The sequence below is a fragment of the Struthio camelus genome, chromosome 7, assembly GCF_040807025.1.
Source record: "Struthio camelus isolate bStrCam1 chromosome 7, bStrCam1.hap1, whole genome shotgun sequence".
In the NCBI taxonomy this organism is placed as follows: domain Eukaryota; kingdom Metazoa; phylum Chordata; class Aves; order Struthioniformes; family Struthionidae; genus Struthio; species Struthio camelus.
Window position 1 is genome coordinate 6,146,868 of NC_090948.1, and position 21,074 is coordinate 6,167,941.

The window sequence follows — 21,074 nt, forward strand, 5'->3', positions numbered from 1 at the left end:
CAGCCACTTTGAGAGGAGGAGGAAAAAACTGTAAAGAGATTATGCTCTCATTCAGCAGCCTAACTGCTATGAAAGGCTCCCTGGGCCCACTGAGATCTCTTGAAGCCTAAATATGATGACAGAATTGATCCCCCCACCCCCTTTAATTCCAAACATGCTTCTGCTTTTCTCAGATTGAGGAGTGGGGCTGCTGTGGGCCACTTTTAAGAGAATGTGGCTCATTTAAGAGAATAGGGTGCTAATGACAGACTGCTATCTTTTCATTCCTCAGAAGAATAATTCCTGACGAGTGCTTCCAGACATTGGAAATAGGTGTTCTGATTTGTCATTTTTAGTGGAATGCTTCCTTTTCTTTCAAAGTATGCAAAGATATCGATGAATGGGGAAAGGTATTGCAGCTTCCTGTGTTAGACAATAATTTATGTGAGAATGCATTAACAGTGTTTTCAATGGGCAATGGACATGCTTGGACCTGGGAAAATTGGACCTTGACTGTGACATCTCAGCTTCTCAATTAGAACATTCAAATGTCTGTGGCTCTAGGAACCAAAAAAAAAAAAAGAAAAAGAAAAAAATGTGTTTCTAATCAATTACAAATTTGTCTGCTGTCCCTCACAAAGCCTGCCTTGCTGCTGGTGATGGTGGGAAAACACTTTCTGGGAGGTAAGCACATACTCTACAGAAAACTTGTTTTCAGGTTTTTTGCTGTCTGGAAGTATGTACAGAGTTATACTGTTCTGTGGGGTCACAGTCCTTGAAGATCCCCTCTGCTGATAGAGCACAGAACAAAAAGGTACAGTGGAGCTATGCTTAAATAAAGCAACACTAAGTTGATCAACGCTGATTTAATTTGAGGCAACTGCCGCTTATTGATTTCATTGCCGAGCTGATTCTACAAAGCAAGCATTACACGGACTCTGTATTAGCAACCTTTTAGTTAATGATATCTAAAGCAAATGTTTTATTAAGCAAGTATCAGTTTAACTTGCACTGAATTTTAAATGCTAATATTATGCATTGTTCTAAATCTTGTGTGTGCAGGCAAATAAGATCTGATGAACTGTTTTGACAGCTTTCCCTCCTTGGGCACCACATACAGAATTATTAAAGGTGTACTGTCAGAGGAATCCAAAACAGTTGAAATCAGGCTCTGCGCTAAAAGGGCTCCTGAGACGAAGGTGATTTTTTGACTGCATGTTATCTCATCACCCTCGCAGGCTGGAACAGGCTACGGATCAGCCAGCCATGGCCCTAAAAACTTCAAGAAAGATTCTCCGGGAATGTTGTGCTGGTACCATTTCTGCATGAGGAGCCCAGTCCTGCCCTGCCTACGCCGCCGGTGCGGGCCGTGGCCCCGGTGCGCGGAGGGGACGCAGGCGGGCCCGGCCCCGACCCAGCTGCCCCGGGGGGGGGGGGGACACGGCCGCCCCCTCTGCCCAGCCGGGAACACCGGGGCGCGGAGCGCAGCCCTTGCGCGGGGGCGGGCCGGGCCGGTGCCCAGCCGCGCTGGCTGCGCGGCGGCTCCGGCAGCGCACGGCACAGCACCGCTCCGCTCCGCTCCTCTCCGCGCCGGGCGGCCGCGGGGGAAGGGGCTCCGCGCCGCGGCCGCCGCGATTGGCAGAGGCGAGCAGCGCCGTCCAGGAAACGGCTCGGGTTGCAGCGGGGGGAGTGACCAGGGGAGGGAGGAAGGTAGCCGGAGGAGTGTGCAGAGAAGAGAGAGGGGAGGAAAAAAAAAAAAAAAAGGAGGAAAAAAAAAAAAAGAGGAGGGTTGTCGGCTTGACAAAGCTGCGGCGAGTACGGGAGGGAGGCTGGATGGAGCGGACCCGGACCCGCGGCGCTGCGCTCGGCGATGCCCGCGCGGGGGACGAGGCTGCTGGCGCTGGGCACGGCCGGGTCGCCCCTCTGAGGCGGTAGCCTGCCGCAGCGCAGCGCAGCGCAGCGAGGGGACGAGCAGTCGGGCCGGTTTCTGCCTCGCCTTCCCAGCCGCTGCTCCTGCCTCCCCGCGCAGCCGTGCGCCGAGCCGCGTCCCGCCCGCGCCCCGCGGGGGATGCGCCCCGCTGCGCCGCTGCGGGCTTGCCAGCCGGCCCCGCCGGGGCTACCTGCGGAGTGACCCGCGGCCGCGGAGGAGTTTCTCCCCGTCCCGCCGAGCCGCTGCGAGGCACCGCGCTTCGCCTCTGCCCGCCTGTTGCGGCGGCAGCGGACCCTTCCCGCGGAGCTTTTCTCCTGCAGGTAAACGGCACCCGCTTGGGTTTGCGCCGGCGCGGGGTGGGATGGGGAGGGGGGGAGCGGGAGGCAAATGCAACCCCCCCCCCCAAAAGGCGAGGTGGGGGCAAGGTGGCCGAGAGCGGGACTCCCCCCCCCACCCCGGCTTCTGGGCGCCGGAGCCGCCGGGGGCCTCGCACCTGGTGCGCGGCGGCGGTGGGGCGGGGCGGGCCGCTCCGCGGGCCGCGGAGAGGTGCGGGCCCGGCCGGGGGCGGCCCGCGGAGGGGCGCTGCCCCGCGGCTCCGTCCGCAGCCTGCGGTGCGGGGCTCCGCGGAGGTCGGGGGGGCACTTCCATCACTTGACCGTCTTTGCGGCTCGGGGTGCGGGAGCCTGGCAGAAAAACGGAGCCCGTTTGGTGCGCGGAAATCTCTGGGGAGGGTCTGCAGCGGTGACGGCACGGCGACACGGTTAGCGGGCTGCTTTTTAGGAGGGAGGCTTAACCTTGCCCCCCCCTCCACCCGCTCCCGACCCCCGGAGAGGTGCTGGTAGGGCCGGGGGCGCAGGAGCCCCCGCAGCCCCCGGCCGCCGGCGCCTCGACGGGCCGCCCGGAGCCCGGCGCAAAGGCGGGGAAAAGCGCCGAGAAGCGGGAGGTCCTCGCCCGCCGTGCCCCGCCGCGATGCTCGGGGTTAGAGGGCCAGGCGGTACATAACTGCCCCCGCCTGAGATAAGGGGCGGGGGGGGGGGAGAAAAGAAGAGATCCTCAGTGAAATATATATTTAAATGCAAAACGGCCCGTTCAAACAGTGATCCATTATGCGTTTGGTGTGAAACGCTATCAACATTTAAAACTTCATTGTCTCCTTTGTACCAAATCCCTGTAAATCTTCCACTAGCCTTTACTCATTTTCATCTGAAAAGCCTGTTTGGGCTGAATAGACAGCAATCAGCAGCCTCTGGACTTCTCTCTCTCTCTGGAATGTCAATTAAAATGCAGATTTTTTTTTTCTGATCTCTTAGTGGCAAAAGACTTGAGAAAAACAGGATAGTCCTGGAAAGCAAATGAAAGAAGTTTGAACAATGAAAAAGTATTGAAGCCGCCAGCCGTTTCCCATTAGTCCTCCAGAATTAATGTTTAATAGCTGTGATGCTCAAATCTACTTGGAGATTGAACAGTGATGAAGAGTCTTGTTGTCTATATATGTATATGTAGATATATATGTGAGTGTATATATACACACACACACACTTGTGTATTTATGTTTTTCATACATGTGATTATATACATGCGTAACAGTTAGTTTTAAAGCTTCATGTACCTAGACTTTTCTGATGAAGCTACTAGGCTGTTGTTAGGGCATCTGGGTTTTCTTTGAGGAGGGAAGATTCATGTTTCATTCAGATTTTGCTATTCCGTGCCTAGTAGAGAAAGATGCTAAAGAGTTATACAATGAGCAATGTATTGATTTGGTTAACATACGCTACAAATTGTACTCTCCCTGGGGAGTGATAAACATCTTATAAACAACAATGCAAGTAGATTAAAAAGAACATGGAGCATTGAATTTAATTAGTGCCACTGCTGAACAAGTACTACTTGTTTGTGTGTGTGTGTGTGTGTGTGTGTGTGTGTGTTTAAACTGAAGTACAGCTTGGAGGAATTTGGTTAGGCTCCCAAACCAGTCTGCTTTCCCATGCTTGTCAGTTTGGCACAGAAATTTGGGCAGGTATGTGACGAGGTGAAAATTGACTTGATGAGCGAGTGGCAAGGAGAGCCATCAATCATTGGAGGCTGACAACTCCTCCCCAAAGTGTAGGCTGAGAAGAGAGACAGAGTTCCCTTTCAAGGGGAAAAATAAACACTACGTGTGGCTTTCACTGAGTCTGAGACTCCAGGAGGGATTATGGTATTGTAGTCAGGAAGCCAGAATTGTGGAGGCCAAAAAGCATGCTGGGGCTGTGTTCCAAACATTGAGATAGAGGTACATAATTATCCAGTGCAGGAGGTCTTTCCAGAGAATCGTCCCCCAGCAACTGTGGCAATTAAACTATGAAAAGAATTTGGTTTCATTTCTTTTTCATTGGACTCTGTTTTTTTGGGGGAAAGGGCAGTCCTTGAACCATGGTCACTATCATGGCTGTAGAAGGTGTTTTGGTTCCATGGATGGACCCAGAGCTCTGATTTTTGCTTTGCTACACCTTTGCAAGATATTTTTAAAATTTTCTGTTGTCCTGTGGATGAAGAATCCCTTCTTTCTGCTGGCAAATGTTCAGGTACAGAAACTGTCAAAAATCTTCAGGTGAGAAGGTGCGTTGGCAAGTAGCCCTGTGCTACAGTTCAGGACTTAGTATGATGGTAGGAGCCACATGCATGCTTTAAATCACTTTTAATGTAGCCTAAAAGCCTTAAACAGCTGAAATGTGAACGGAATTGATGCTGTTTAAAAAAGAGTCTGGAATATATGTTAGCATTCCAGTATGTTTTCTTTTTTGCGAAATTATGATTAAATTTTGCATTTGTATACGTAGGCTTTAATCAGGTTTCACAGGATGATTTGTGGAAATTGAATTAGCATTACATGCAGTCTGTTAATTGGGATTTTTACCCACTCTACAGCTGGATAAACTGAGCCACAGCACTGTGGCTGTCAGACAGTGAGTCAGAGGGTTGATCTGGGTGATAGTGTCCAGGAGGGCTTGCTCCAGTCCTTCACCAAACACAAACCAGTCTTCAATTCTACACCTGCTCTGCACTTATTTAAAGAAGAGGTGTTCAGAGAACTCTTCACAAATGTTTATGCAGTGGTCTGGTGGTATTTTCACTGAAGATTTAATAGTGGTTGCTAGCTTGTGGTCTGAAAGAGGATGGAGCATTGAGCTGATACTAGTTGAGGTGAAAAAAACTGACTTCAAATACCATGGCTTCACTAGAAATACCACGTATTAATGATTTTTCCCCAACTGTCTTATTTATGTCTTCTAATATCCATTTCTACTGACTCCAGAAATTATTGTGTATAGTATCCCAGAAAAAACACCGCAACAGCATTTCTGCTCTTAATACGGTGTACCTGGTTTGTATGTACCAGGTCTTAGCTAAAGGCTAATAAAATTTGAGTACGCTTTTTAATGGTTGCCTTTACAGAGGGAGAGAGTATTTGTCTCTGTTTCTGAGTACAGCATGTTGAGGTGCTCTAGTGTTCTGCGCATTCAGATGGCAGGGAATTTTGAGAAACTTTCCTTTATCCCTTTGTTTCCCCCTCTTCTTTTTAAGGGTGAGGGCAGGAGGGAAAAATAGGTTTTATGCTTTTTTTTTTTTTCCTTCAAGATGGGCACCCTCAAAACTTGGGTTAACTTTCATCATGTTTAAGATTGATCATTGGCCAGATTAGAACAATTGATGCAGTTACTTGATTTATCCATTCACTGAGGTATACTCACTTTTATTTTTGGAGAGGAAAATAAGGTGCCATTTTCTGGATAAGCTGTTAAGCATGAGGATGCTCTTCAGACCCACACCTGGCATCTTGGTGTGGTGGTCACTGGGTCTGACGCTGAAGGCAGTGTCAAGTAGTTTGATGCTGTTTTTTCTCCTCTCTTTTCCATCAGCGCATAGCTAATTTACCGAACAGTCATCTTCGTCTTAAATGATCTGTTTTGCAGTGAATGAAATAAACATTTCCCCCTCATTTGTAAAATACATATCAATGAGCATCCCCAAGCGAGAATGAGCAGAAATGTGCGTGCATGGGTAAGCGTGCTTTGCAGCTTAGCATTGTGTGGATGGAAAATGATGCTGGGGAGATCTCCTGTGAAACGGCAATCTATATCAAACTTTATACGGATTTTAATTGCCTGAAATCCCCTTTAATTAAGAAGTACCGCTGCAAAGACTGGACCCTTTTACCTGTACTGGATTCTCAGACATTCAAATGGACACTGAACTAAGCTAGGCGGAAGGAAGTGTAGAGAAGAGTTGGAATTCAGGCAGTGATGCAAAGTTTTCCAGATTTTCTAGCCTAGAGAGTATTTTTCAATTGTTTTCCTTGTAGAAGATTACTGAATTATTGAAAATTCAGCTGACTGCAGAACTGCCTAGGTGAAGGACTGAAAAACAAGGCAAACTTACATAAACTGTCAAACAGTAACAAGAATACAATTTGCATAATTGTGGTAATTTTGTAATATTAAAGGTTATGTGCCTGCACATGTGCATGCTCTTATTTTTTTAAAGCTATATATTTTTCTGTCATTAAAATAACTCTCTAAATATGTGCTGAGAAGTGATTTGGGGAAAACAAGGAGGACTTGGTTACGCCTCAGGTGATGATGGAAACTGCTAACAGAAAATGAAAAGTCACTCACTTTTCACATATTCTTGAGGCTGGAAAACTACTTTTCCCATCCTTCTCCTCCCACTCTCAATCCTGTTTGGGGCTTTGTGAAGTTTTTTTGGTTTGCATTTGAGATGGTTTCACTGACACTGTTAAATCTCTCTTTCTCCCACAGCAGCAGAAGACGTTCCAAGCGAGGAGGTATTATCGTGGCCGAAGGCACTGCTTTCTGTCCATGCTTCTGTAGAGGTGTTCAGATGGGATTAAAGTCCACATGGAGATATGGAAATGGACCAGGAATTTACACTAAAAAGATGGTCAGCTGGGATTCAGGTTGCCTTATATGCCTGGTGGTGGTCACCATGGCTGGACTTTCCCTGGCTCGACCTTCATTTAATTTAGTTGTTGAAGACGCCACGTTGGAACCTGAAGGTAAATCAGTCTAGAATGCTTAATTCTGCAGTATAAATTAATTTTAAATGCCTGAATTTTTGAAATAGAAATCAACATCTTTCTGTGCTTTGGTAAATATAAGGCAAGTAACAGATTAGTTCTCAAAAGTTACGTGTTTTCCAACTTTTCCTGTTTACACATGGGCCGTGTTCATGCAAGGCTGCGTATGGTTAAGCATATGCAAGCGAGTGGTGTCAGTGATTTCACTTAGCTTGTCATCACTTCATATAATCTAAATGTACGTGTAAAAAATCTAAATGTACGTATAAAAGTTTTCAGGAATGGATCTTTAAGAAAACCAGTGTGTTGCGCTTACATGCCTGTTACATATTGACATCTCCAGAAATGCAAATGTTTGTATTGCTGCATGCCTTTGTGATTGTAACTACCTGAAAAGTTAAGAGGAAAAGAAAAAGCCCAATAATTTTTCGCTGTATGTCCTGGTGAGTTGATTTTGCAGGGCACTCTGCTAAGAGAGTAAAAACGGGTGTCTCAGCGTTATTGGTGTTTGTAGTTAGTTACTATAAATTTCCCTATTGTTGTTCACGTCCAAAAACAATCAGTGCGCTCTATGGATTGCAAATTGTAGGAGTGTGAATGTTTATATTTGAATAGCATGAGTAGCAGTTTATTCCTGTGAAAGCAAAGACTAACGGAAACAGTTATATTGAAAGAGATGTCTCGATGAAACCTCCTATTCTGAGCCTTCATCTAGTGGTATGTTCTTGTAGATATATCCTTAACATAAACTTTCCAACGTGCTTCCCCTGTGTAAAGAGTTAAGAAAAGGCTGGGTTTTTTATTAGCATGAGTCGGCTGTATTTAAGAATGATAATACTATTTTCTGTAGGACCTTTCCTGCTCTCTGAACACCTTGCGGGAAGGGGAGGCTTCCTTCATAAGGCTGTTGTCTGCTGTTCAGTGAAGTGGTTGCTTTTGTAATAACTCAACTATCAAAACAATATAGTAGTCCATAGATCATTTTCGATCCAGTAAGCTTTCTGGAGACAATTTGGTCTTTACACATTCTCCTATTCATGTGCAGGCATACAGCTTTGTTTTTGTTTAATAAATTTTCACGCAAAACTTATTTGTTTCTACCCACTGCCTCTAAAAATAGATGTCACCAGCCAGCACATTTTTAGAATCCTTTCCAAGTACATTTTTATTGATGGCAGAGACTGAATTATTTAGAGAAGATGAGCCATCCTCTCTAGCAAGCGTTCCTGAAAAAGTCTAACAAGTATAGTAATATTGTCATCTGTCATTGACGGAGATTGTTGATAGCAAAACTTTTCTTTTTTTTTTTTTTTTTTTGGAGGTAACATGAGAATCAAAAAAGCCCAACTCTCCTCACCACTTACTGTTTTATTTGTTAATTGTACATCTGGTGCCTTTTTGGCTTTTCACAGGAATGACAAAATCATAAATAATTCTGGTTTCAGATTAGCTGTTTGCAGTGAGGTCCCCTAATTTTAGTGTTAAATCAAAAAGAATGTGGCTGCATGTTTGGTATAGTATTTTATAGGGAGAAGGGTAACATTACGCCTGGTGATTTTTCAGCTTTTCACCTTTATTGTTTTAAAAAGCACAGTTTAAAAATATGCTTCTTCCAAAATGAATATCCAGCGGGTAGAATCTGGGTTTTATCAAAGTGTAAATTGTTAAAAGGGGTTTAAAATGTCTTCCCTGGGCGGGAATGTTTCTTATATGAAACAACATCAGATGTGCGAACCCTGAATCATTACCAGAAAGGAGAGAAAAGCTTCCAAGTTAATGGTATAATAAGAGCTTTTATGCTGTAGAATACAGGGAATTGTGTGGGATTTATATCTGAGATTTGGGAAATAAAACCTCCTTTATGTACTTTGTTAAACCCCTTTAAAAAAAACCTAATTTTTTACACAATCACCTTCTCTGGGTTTCATCACTGCCACCCACAGGCTCTCTGGGCTGAAAACAAAACAAAAAACCTTTTGGAAAAAGTTCTTCAAAGACAAAGTTGACTTTTTTTTTTAATTTTGTAAATGCCAAATATTTTTGAGCCACAGCTAATTTGGAGGGTCAGGTGCTCCAACAATATAAACTGGTGGTCGGGCCGCTGACTGTACCGTCATTGGCGCTATGACATTTCATACCAGCTGAGAAGGTCGGCAGGGCTATGACCTTTTATGACATACTTTGATCTGTTCCTTACGTTTGATAAAACCTCCTATTTTGAGCCTGTATCTGTTGGTACGTTCTTGTTTGTATATCCTTTTCCTAAACTTTTCAAAGCCCGGACACACCTCAAATTTTGTCTGTTTTGGTGTTGGATGCTTTTATTGTTACTATTTATTGTCTTAGTGACTCAGAATGTGCAGAGAGCTGTATGCAACTTTAACAGGAATTGAGATTGTAGCCTTTTATTTCTTTTGATTGTAATATATAACCTCCAGTTGAAATACATTCTTGTCTTTTAGCTCAATACAAGTTTAGGGATATTTGCAACCATTTTGTCCCCAGTATCTGGTTAAATATGTACTTTAGCACAAGCAATATTTATCTAATAGGGTAATCAACTGCACTGCTATCCATACAATACAGGATACATGTAAGAAGTTGTACTGCATCAAAGTATTTTACTTTTGGTTATCTGCGGTATATCTGATCTCTTTGGTGGCAAGCTTCTCTAAGGTGCTCTTGTGAAATGATGGACTAATTGAGCTGTGAATCTGACCTGTGACCATTAGGTGTTACTGTGATACATGGAGGAGTATTTGTACTGAAGACAGTATCTTGAGGCACTACTGTAAATGATAATGTCAATGTTGATATAATGGATACTCACTAAGGACTGGATCCTGCTTGTGTTTATCACTGGTTGCAGTTTTCTTCCTTAAGCAGTGATAGGTAGTAACATCTGAGGCCGCAAGCCGTGTGCGCGGCAACAGGACCTGCAGGAATTTTGGGACTGTCAACTTCCGAATTATATCAAAGTGTTTACACTTATATCAAGTGTTTGCATATATGTTTTTTATTCTCGGGAGCTTAGAGAATTTCTACTTTTAAATATTTAGAAAAAATGTCTGCCCCAGTGTGTATAAAGGAGTTATTCTCTTTCTGTGTACCCAGGCTATGAAGTCCTTTGATGATAGCCAACGTTTCAAAAGGGCTTTGACCGCACACATAGGTTGAAGGGTTACTTTGTGAACTGAATAATTAGTTTAGACATATATTTGATAAATAGCAAGCTCTCCCTTGACCTTTCCTTGCCCAAGTTGTGTGTTATCGTTCTGCTGGGTAGCTAATTTAGTTGCTTCTGCATATAGTGCCCTGACGCTGTCCTTGGAGCACCCGCTCAGAGCCCTCGCCGGGTGCAATAACAATGTGTTTTAGTTCTTTTAATTTAGGTCAGATTTCAAAGGACTAATTTAAGCTTTCCACAAGAGACAGCCTAATTCCATGTACTGTGAAAATCACAGTAGTTCAAAATGGGCCTTAAATGTGTGTTTGGGAGGTTCCTAGCAGGAGCAGGGACTGAGGCTTGCTCTAGCACGTGATGTGGGCTTACGCTGGACTCTGAAAGTGAGCAACAATTTGTCTTTTGATTTTTTAACTCTTATCACGGCTGCTTGCTGACAGTAAACAACACAAAAATATGAGCACATTCAGTGCAGTACAATTTTTGTTTAAAAATGAAAACAGAACAAAGAAACAAAACAAAAAAAGGTTGCATAATCCGTGAGCAAATGGCTGCGCTTAAAGGTTAACGTCACAAGCCTGGCAGAGCCCAACCGCGCGCTGGTCAGCTCAGGTAGCGCCGGCCAAGCAGGCATCCTTGGCTCGTCGCCGTGAGCCGCTGGAGCAGCACGTGGGGTCTCGGGAGGTGTTTCTCGGGCTCCCGGGCGCAATCCGGCGCGGCCGTGGGATCCTCCCGTCCGTCCCAGGGCGCAGCAGGCGCTTCCCGCCCGTCCCGGGGCGGCCGCAGGGCCCCTGCGCGCCGATGGGCGCCCCTCACGCCTTCCCGTTTCTTAAGAAAAACCGAGCCGAAGGGTCCGCGTGGGAGATGCGAGCGTGCCCCGGTTCCCTTGCGGCGTTACGGCCTTGGAAAGAGCAGCGGCTTCAAAGTCTGAAAGTTATGGTTACCGTTAAAGTGGAGGGTTTGCTTTTTTTTGTTTTTTTTTTGTTTTTTTAAGGAAGAGTAGCTGACCGACACAGCCGCTTGTGGCGGAGCGTGACGTCCGCGCAGATTGAGGCAAGGGCTGGATGCCTTCTCGGAGGTCCAGCTCCGGCAGTTACTTGGTCTGGTCCAGGGACTGCCAGGTGGGATGCTGGTGAACTGTACAAGCAGCCAGATGTAAATGAGTCTGAACGTGTTCGTTCTGCGTTTAAAATCCGCAGTCCTGTCGCAGAGACACGGTCTCGAGCTGCAGACTAATTAGGCCTGAGCGTGGTTGTTATTCACAGTCGGTGCTGATGAAACACTGGAAGCTGATAACGTGTCAGCATGGCAACTGGTTTGCCAAACAGCACAAATAAGTGCACGTTTCAGGCCGATCTGCCATACATACGTTAAAATCTGAGCTTCTGAAAAACATTAACTGTTAGAAATTTGATTCTTGTTGTGGTTGTTGGAGCCAAAAGATTTTCAGACATGCCGAGCTTTATTTTTTTAACCGCTTGTATAGATAAAACTCAAACCCAGCAATCAACTCCAACGGATTCATACTTTTCTAATTTTAAAATAGTTCCTCCTTGGCAGAGAACTCGCAACTAAATTTCAGGCTATAGTAAATTTTTACCGACAAGTTACAAATCTACGAAAGTAGAATTTACGATGAAAATGCTGACACAACTCTAGGTTATATGTACAGGAGACAATGGACTACTGTAGGCTTTAGTAATAAATTTAGCATAGATCTTGATGAATATTTTTCTGTATCCAGCTTTCCAGCTTAAGTGGAAATGATCATTTGCCTTTAAACAAATACATTCAGAGGTTAGTATTTTCTTAGAATGAACGTTGAGTTTAGGAACAGATGAAAATGGGAGGAAAATACTTAACTGTGCTTCTTTTGTACCATTAATAGAGGAAAATTCCTTACTAGAAGTCTCAGATTTTTAAGTGTTAAAACTTTTGCGATCTTCAAGACTGAAGCTTTGTGGTGAGAGTAGAGACGTTCTTTCTTGGGAGCAGGAGAACACCTCAGCAATATAAATCTGCATCTTTAAAAGAACCATCACCCACTTCGACAGGTTATGTCTTGCCTATTTGGAATAGCGCACCTGGTTTAATGAGAAGAGAAAATTCATTTCAGTGGAGTTAAACAAGTGCAAAATCTGTGCAGGGCCGAAAAGACATCGGGAACCCAAAACATGTCCAAAATGATTAAGAGACTGGAGAGGTGCAGCAGCTTTGCTAAGGGTTTGCTTCCGCCGTCATTAACCCCCCGGGCACGCTGTGCGCCTGGGTCTCCCAGCGGGGCAGAGCTCGTGCGCGCGAGGTAGAGCGCTTTCTGTGAAGTCAGCCGCAACGCACCGGTTTGTGCTTGTGATGGCTGGGGGAAACCGGACAACGCTTGATCTAGCGTAGAGCCTTGCCGGCATAAAGTTATCCTTGCAGCAGTTTTGGGACGGATTTCAGTGGGAGAGCGAGCGTGAGTTCGGGTTCGGCACGTCGTGCCGTGCGGCGGCGTTTTTCGATTCGGCGCAGCGCGCCCCAAAACCGGAGACTCCGTCTTGTCGTGCCGGGGACTGCGCTGGTTTTTAAACTGATTGAAAGTGAAGCTGGAGCAACTTTATGAGTAAAGGCAAATCCTAGATAAAGGGCAGGTTTTGAAGCGCGCGGCAGGCAGCAGCTCCTGTTACGACTACGAAGCGCGCACGTGGAGAGGCGCGCTCTTTCGCGAGTGTGGCCTTTCTTGCCGCAGTCGGAGCGCAGAGCGTCAGCACAATTGGTCACTGGCGTGCAGCGCTTGCCTGATTGTGCCTTCTTTTGGAAAAATGACGGTTGCAAAATGAAATATTGTGTAAAAGTAGCAGGTAGATATTTTGGGATTATTTTTTAAAAACAAGAATTTACCAGTTAGTGTACATCACCACTGTATCCTTTCTCATCTTGTTATTGTTGTTATCATTGCTGCTCTTTTTTAATCAACCTTTGTTTAGGAATACAAGGCTTTGTCTTTCCTAAGCCAAGTTCTGATCATCAGAGTAGTCAGCGCCTAATATAGCGAGGTCTCGTAGACTTTAGTTTTTGCTGGTTCAGGTCCTTTTTATTGCTTGTCGCTGCGTAGATGACGTTATCCGTATCAAAGAGAGGGACAGAAGGGCAAAGCAAGCGCCAGCTGAGTTAGTACTGTGCAGCTTCCTTCGGTTGCCATGCTATTTTTATTTTAATTGTATTTTTAAAATTACTGTGCTGAAAGCATTTGGTAAACCTCAGAGAAGCTGAAGAGTTCTGAGATCTGACCTACTTTAATTCCCTTCCTCACATGCCTTTGCAAGTTCTGTGTAATTATTGCTTTTCCTCCCCCACAAAAGAACTGGCTCATCACAGTTTGGGACATTAACAGATTTCGAGCAGCTTTCCAAAGCTCCTTACAGTAACAAACCCATATGAACTGAGAGGAGAGGAAAATTCACTTGCATGAAAGCAGCAGCTTTGATTTGTGAGAGCGGAGTGGGAAAGGCGATGTTCTGGGGGACGGGAAGGGAGAAAGGGGAGGATGAGGAGCTGGCTGGGGAGTGCAAAATCATGTTTCTACTTTTTTTTTTCTTTTTTTCCTCCTCCTAGCTTTTCAGGGCTTTCTGTTTTGAAAGGGGTTTTGTAACATGGTAGTTATCACCTCATGCTTTCTCCCAAGGGGCTTGTCTGTGTTGTTGCTGTGTTTAAATGGGATTGGGAATTAGATACTGTGGCTAGGCATGCTTTAGCAGTTTGTGCTGACCAGGACAAATCCATAGGATGCTAAATCAGGACAAATCCATAGGATGCTGAATTGTGGTTAGATGGAGTAGCACAGGCTCCCAGCATCATGCGGTAGCTTCGTTTTTGCATGTGATTAAAAGGTTTGATATAGAGAGCTACACGGTGTTCGTTATACTCTTTCTTGAGGAGAGCATAAATAGGTGTGCAAGGAGGGTACCAGGTGAGCAGCAAGCATGACTGGCTGCTGGGCAGCCAGTGTTTGCTCTTATAGGACTTGCTTTGCAAGTTTGTAAAGTGCCCTGCTCAGTGTCGCTGTGTTGCAATGTTTAATTTGCTTCAAGTAAAGTAATATGATTTATAATCCTGAATGCTGCTTTAGGCCACCCAACACTCCTTAAAAATCATTTAAAAACTCTGTTTAGATTTTGAGCAGTTCTTGGACATAGTTCTGGTAAATTGATTTAATCATGAAAAATAATCTCCTTTTGATTTTACGCTGTTGAAGTACTCGAAGGGAGTTTACAGATTTATCTGATAGCCTTTGGTCACTAGTGGAGCGCTAGTGGACCTTTCAGGCATGCAGGATTAACATGCAGGCTTTGCAATAAGTCCACAGTGCACTGCTGCCTTTCTACTAGCAACTCAGAAACGTTTGAACCATCTTCCAATGATATGGCTAGGTGCCCAAGAGCAACGGCTACAATAATGAGTGACTGACATGTCTTTAGGTTAAAAATAATCCTTGTCACGTAAATGATTGTGGGCCACCTGGAGCTGCAGTAAACTAGCCTAGTTTTTACCTTCAGGCCTTGTTCTGCTGGTCCTTCCTTACTCCCAAGTACCACTGGTTCCTACTTTCACTGTGTGGAGCTGGACTTAAATTAGCTTTGACTCCTTTTGACTGAACATTGCTTTCAGTGAAAAGGGAGCCTGCTATGTCGTGAAGCTCAGTCATTTTGAAGTATATGGAAAATATCCTATGGCTTACATTCATTGAGGATACGACTTACAAAAGCGCCAAAGAGATGTTTTGGAGCTCTTGTTTCCAGTGACTTTTTTCGAATTTTGCTTTAGGAAGGAAGCGGTGGAAGATGTGTTTCAGAGGCAGAGTAGGGAATAAGCAAGATGCGACTTCCAGATGAGCTGCTAAAATTAAGAGGGTTTGTATAGTCAAGTAAAAATGGGGCTGCACACAAAAGAAAGAGCTGCTGACTTGCTTATAGGGAATGCGAATACATGTTCTCTGCATCCAGAACTAACACTTGAACATGAAATTGTGCAATTTTTAATCAAACAGTTATAATTTATTTCTTTTGCATATTGAGTAAGAATAGTCTCAAGCATGGCCTTCGGCAAACCTGGAACAAAAAGATTATGTTTTTATGTTTGGTTTTATGCTATGTTCTGTTATGTTTTTATGTTACTTTGAAATGCAAATAAAGGATCTGAAATAGGCTATAGATTGGAATGGATGTAAGAAAATATTAACCCTGTACAATTAAATATACAGGCTCATCCCTTTTCCCAAGTCTGTATGTCCTATATGAAGCCTTCCCCAAGCAGACTTGAACGCTAAGCTGGAAGATGGAGTGGTTAAATTGCTCTGCACTTAGTTGTACGTAGAATCCTGTGGGGAAGATTGATGGTCTGTAGCTGAAAGTAGAAACAAGTAGAAAATGATCCTAGTCTCTTCTCTGATTCTGCCTTTAAGGTATAGGCAGGTTAATTTTTTTTTCAGCTCTTCATTCAAGGTTCTAACAAAAGGTGATACATTTCCCCTTTGTATTGTATAATAGATTATATGAAAAGACCCTTCTGTAATGAGTTTGAAGATTAGTTAATTATTTTTGAGATTGCATTACATATGTGTTAGATTTATATTATACTCCCCAGTACACTTAGTCAGCACAAAGACCATCGCTATTGTTTAACACAGCTAGTGGAGTTCATGGCTTGAATGGAAATAGTCAAGGTTTGGTGCTTGGGGACCAAAGGTTCAAGTCCTGAAGATGGCCTGTAGCCACTCATCATAATGGTGCCGTAATAAAAGGCAGCATAGTAACATTAAGGTGCCTGGTGTGGCTACTCGCTGCTAGGGGGTAGTTTCCCTGGTTACCAAGCCTTTGCACAGAAGGCATACTGGTGCTGTTTTTCTGCTTCTCTGTTTTCTGCTCTCTCCCATATCTGGATACGAGTTCTGTAATGAAATCTTTGTCCCGTAAGGAGCAGAAGATGAAGAATGGGGACAAACAGGAAGAAATCGCAGGGTAGTTCCCAGCAGCGGGAGGTGGCCTTGCTGGTCTTTCTGCTGTTTACTTTGAACTTGGCATGCGCTGAGTCTTCCCTGGCTTGGTTTCCAAAAGCACACAGCCAAGCCCATGGGCATGTGATACTTGGCATTTTTGACGTGCGTTGGGTAGTTGTGCAGCCATAACTCCACGATCACAAGTATAAAGTCAGGTAGCAGCAGGCAGGCTATAAGCTGTAGGAATTTTTAATCTCTGTTTGAAGCATAGACGAATGCTTTTTTTTTTTTCTGTTGAGAAGGAGTTTCCTCCTCAACTGTGGAAATGGGGGTGTGAGACATCAATCCAGCTGCTCTGCAACCAGGAAAACCGTGCTCCCATCAAGATAGCCATGTGGGATTTGCCACAGGGGACCTCATGAGGCCCAGCTTTGCCACCACCGCTCTGTTCTGCAGCGTGTGATGTACCTCCTTGTGTCTGTAGGCAGGACTAAATGCCATTGAGGATAGTTACCTACAGAGTTTGTGTTCTGTAACTGCAGATCTGCCAAACAATATTACGCAAGGCAGATCGACATAATCATGCGAGGATAAATTTTGGGTATATATACAAAGCTTTTATCTCAGCCAGTGGGATCTGCAAGTGATGGAACGCTTTGCTATACACCAGAATTATTTATTTTTCTAAGTCTTCAAAGCTTAGGAAAACAAGTCAGTGCAGTGTAATATTTTCCCTTACACATGATGACATTGGCAAGTCTTTCAATTGGAGGAGATTCATTTTTTTTTCATGAGCTTGTTATATGTAACATTCAATAGGAGTTGACATGATCCTGTAGGTCTACACTCTAGCAGGTCAGTATAACTGAAAGCTATACACTTGCTAGGGTACCATGCATATAAAATGCAGCAGGATTTACCTTGCTTTGCAATTTTTCACTTCCAGGGCAAAAGGATTCTTCCTCTCCTTCAGATAAAGTTTTTGTCCTCTTTTTCCTTTATATATGCATCAGATGACAGAGAATCCTTAGAGAATAAGGATAATAAGGTTAAAGAAGATGCCAGGAAAAAACTCAATTTATTTAGGAGAGTCTGCTTCTCAACGTTTTGTAGAAGTCTCTGTGTTTTCAAGTAGAGCAGCCAAGGAGCTTATTTTAAGGGAACAGACGAAAACTTAGAATCTGCCACCTTTTCTTGCTTGTAATTGCCACATACATCTCCTGCTCTTTAATGCTGTGCATTTGATGAAGGTTTTCAACCAGGCCTAGATCTAATATTTTTAGACATGAAAGAGGGAAAAATGATTCCTGCTCTTAGTAATGTTATTTGCAATGACAGAGGATATTTTGTGTCTCTCTCTGTGTGTGTGTGTGTGTGTGAAGAAGAAACTTCAGTAACTTTCAAAGGAAAAGTATTATATTAGAACACAGGGACTTCCTGATTATGCCTGGCCAAGGCATAGCTGGGCATAGCTGGCAGCCAGCTGACGGAAACGCAGTACAAATGAGACAGCAGGAATCCTGTAACTTTGGAGAAACAGATGGATGAATTGCAAACACTACTTTGTCCCCTTGTGAATAAAGAGACGTGCTTAGCTTTTGTGACTTAGGTTTGCAGCTAGCTAAGAGTAGATAAGTCAGGAATGACTCTTCATTTTTAAGCCAGTGACCATTTCTTTTGTAGGCTGAGCTTGCCATCCATCATCCTATCAGAACAGGACAGGAAACTGCTCTTAAGATTAGTCTGCCAACTAATGGAGAAGACCATCAACTTGTACCAGAGAGGTGGGAGGGAAAGCTGTGAACCTGATACCTGGGTTTCCTGATCCTGCAGAGGCTGTCTGTACCTTCCGGACAGAGTGTAAGGCTTTGGGTTTGACTCACAAATTTAAGAAGCCTGGGGCTATCCTGCTTCAGGCATAGTTTGATGAGCCATTCCCCGTTGATCGTTCAGCATAGTCTTGCTGGATCCTCCACAGTTACAGGAAAAAGAGTGGGGTAGGAGGAAGGGAAGGAGAAGCAGTAGGAGGAGGCATGGTTGGCAGCCTGGCGCTCCCTGTGGGGGCATTGTTTTTTGCAATGAACCTCTTGGATTCTTGACAGGTCAGGTCTGTTGACCCTTGTGGGCATGCTATAGTGAGTGTTTAGTTATTTACTAAAGCCTTTTGAAGGGAAAGTGCTTGATGGGGTCTGAGGCTTTTGTATTGCGGAGAGTTGTGTGTGAGAATCTTTGCTGGGGTTAGCTATTAGCTATTTGTTTAATTATTTGGCTCTGTAACTAAGTAACTAAGTGCCTTGAGCCTTAAGATAAGCAGCTCTTTGTTAACGTTTTAATAAATGGAGACAAATAATAATAATACAAAACCTAAGGAAGTATAAATCTGTCGTTTCAATGATCCTGTATAGAAACATGATTTGGAATATAATTGGGCATCTCATATGAAACAGAGCTTTCAGAGTGTCCCCAGTCCTCTACTGTGGTCACGGCTTTTATGCAAACAGTATTTACCCCATTTGATGGCTGGGTGGCATAAACCATGCTGAGAGACTGTATAAGCAGGCAAAAGAAAAGCCCATGTCTGTTTATTTAACAGCAATATGGTTTTCCATGGAGGTATTGTTCAATAGCTCCACCTATACAGTATAAATATGCTTACAATGTGTGTGCCACTATTACAAACAAGGATGTAGCTGAGAGTAGGCAATATGTAAGCAAAGTTCCCTCCCTTGTCCTCCAGTGATTAAGAATGTCAACAGAAGTTTAACACGTGCCTTTTTTGGTTCGTTCGTGTTTCTTTTTTTTTTTCTTTTAAGGAGTGATAGACAGGTGTTATTCACATCAGTTAATGCACCTCTGCAGCAGGAACTAATGCCACAATTATAGGATTTGCAAGAGACCTCACTTAGAATAGGAAACCCCTGCTGCCTTCCCTCTGCCTTGCAGAGCTCATCTAGTAAATTGCTAATTGACAAGCTCACAGTGACGGAGCAGGATACAGTTACGGACAGAGCTTCATGGAGGGATAGAGGAGCATAAATGTGATACCAGGTCAGCAGGCTTTGCTTGGTGGTGCAGGCTCTATGGTCCTATCTTCTCCTTCTCCCTTGTGAGATGTTATTTTGACTTAGGATTCTCATGTTTGGGAAAATTCCAGAGGATGCGGCTGTGAAAGCACTAGAGGATGGGTACACGTGTAGGCTGAGTGAATTTACAGCCTCATTTCTTTGGTATGCTCAAATGACATGGAAGTGGGGAAACAATCCTCATGTAAGCCTCAGGGGCAGCACCAATGTGATTATACAGTGTGAAAGTGAGTTCAAAATTTGGCCCTAAATCTCAGAGTAGTGTAAAAATGCTTATGACAGCGTGCAGTGTCCTGGAGAGAGTTAACTTTGTAGAGTACGGTTGTTTACATGCTGCCAGGAATTTTTAACAGTTTACACTCATGGCTTTTCACTGCAAAACTGTTGGACAGAATAATGCTTCAGAATCCCACCTGTTCTCTGTTTGCATTTGGGCACCATTTCAAACCCACATTGGAAAAGTTTATAGGCAAACATTATAAAAAGTGACAGTCTTAAGTGCTGCTACATTCTAGTTTGGCAACACAAAGTCTTACCTGAAATAACTCGCTATTTCCAAACATGACTTCATTACTTCATGACAACTCTTAGTGTTGTATCTTCCCTGAAACGCTGAAGAGAAAGAAATGGAGGACAATAATGTTTACCAACCTCTAATATCTATGTGAAACTTATTTTTTCCAGTTTACTGGTAATTTTCCTTTTAGGTTGGTACTTGAGTTTGGCTTTTGACTTGTTAGAAAGATTCCATGTAAATTTGAAGATAGTAATCAAAAAGAGATGCAATCGGGTTTTGAAGTAGAAGATAGTTTACCTTTTTTGGCATATAATCACAAGGGAAACAATCTACGCAGGAGGACACTGCAACCTGCCTAGAACCTGCCGCTTCTTTCCCGGATTGTTCGGCACAACCCTCGAAAGCCCTTAGAGGAAGATTGAGTTATCCTTTCCCAAGCTGCTTTTTAAAAATGTAAAGTCATTTTTAAAGACCCTTGTAAATTGTTGGCACAGTGTAAACTCCGTAAAAGAAATTTACTTTGCAGGTAGAGCCCTACAAAGAACTCTAATAAACTTCAAAGTAAATTAGCAAGCTGGTTTCAGCTACTTTTTTTCCCCGAATTATTTTACAAGATAATTTAAAAAATGCTCATATGTGCTCATTACTGATATGAAATATATGTGGAAACCGCCTGTGCTCCATCTGGAGATTAGATTTCTAACAAACAGCATTGTATGGTACTCCGAGAATCCCCTGCGTTATGGATCTGTGGGTTCCTTACTGTATCAGCAAGTCTAAATTAGTTTGTAAAACGTTAAAGCTGTTGTAGCTTGTTGTAGATTTCGATAAGGGATTTGATGCTCTAAAAAGTTTAGAGATTCACTTATAAAATCTAAATCCAAGAAGCATTGCTGTTTCCATAAATGGTCTTGTTCAGGTTTTTCTTAAATAGTTCTGCATACTTATCCTGGCCAAATGGTTTTATACCCTTGTCCTGGCCACCATCTTGGTGGGATGCATGAGTCAAATCTGTTGTTTGAAAAAACACATTTGTCGCAGGCAAAAATAGAGGCGACGTTTTGCTGCCTTTGTAGGGGTACCTCCTGGGGACTGCTCTCTCTCTGCTTCAGGCAAACTCCCAGTGAACTCCCTGAATTTCTGTGGTGCCAGAACAAGTGAGGGGAGAAGTCGGACGCGCTGTTCTCAAGGGTATCCGTGTACCAGAATGTTTAAATGGGTGACAGCGTCATGTTGGGCCCAGTGTTTTTAAACATGCCAGTACAACAAAATATTTAAACGCGTGAGTGTCACGTTGTGGTGGCTACTTCTGATGGTGGCAGAGCTTCAG

General features: G+C 43.9%; 1 protein-coding gene across 19 annotated transcripts in view; it reads left to right on the forward strand.

Annotated features, from left to right (window-relative positions):
* Positions 1 to 21,074, forward strand: part of FGFR2 (fibroblast growth factor receptor 2) — a 103,187-nt gene that overhangs the window by 14,631 nt on the left and 67,482 nt on the right. For 4 of the 19 annotated variants that reach the window (XM_068951542.1, XM_068951534.1, XM_068951540.1 and 1 more), the window contains exons 1-2: positions 1,774 to 2,229; positions 6,712 to 6,965. In XM_068951542.1, the coding sequence (XP_068807643.1) occupies positions 6,791 to 6,965 (175 nt within the window). In that variant the 5' untranslated portion in view covers positions 1,774 to 2,229; positions 6,712 to 6,790. Of the gene's footprint in view, positions 1 to 1,666; positions 2,230 to 4,427; positions 4,474 to 6,708; positions 6,966 to 21,074 lie in introns of those variants that run through there. The other 15 variants (XM_068951529.1, XM_068951531.1, XM_068951544.1 and 12 more) reach the window with 8 other exon arrangements.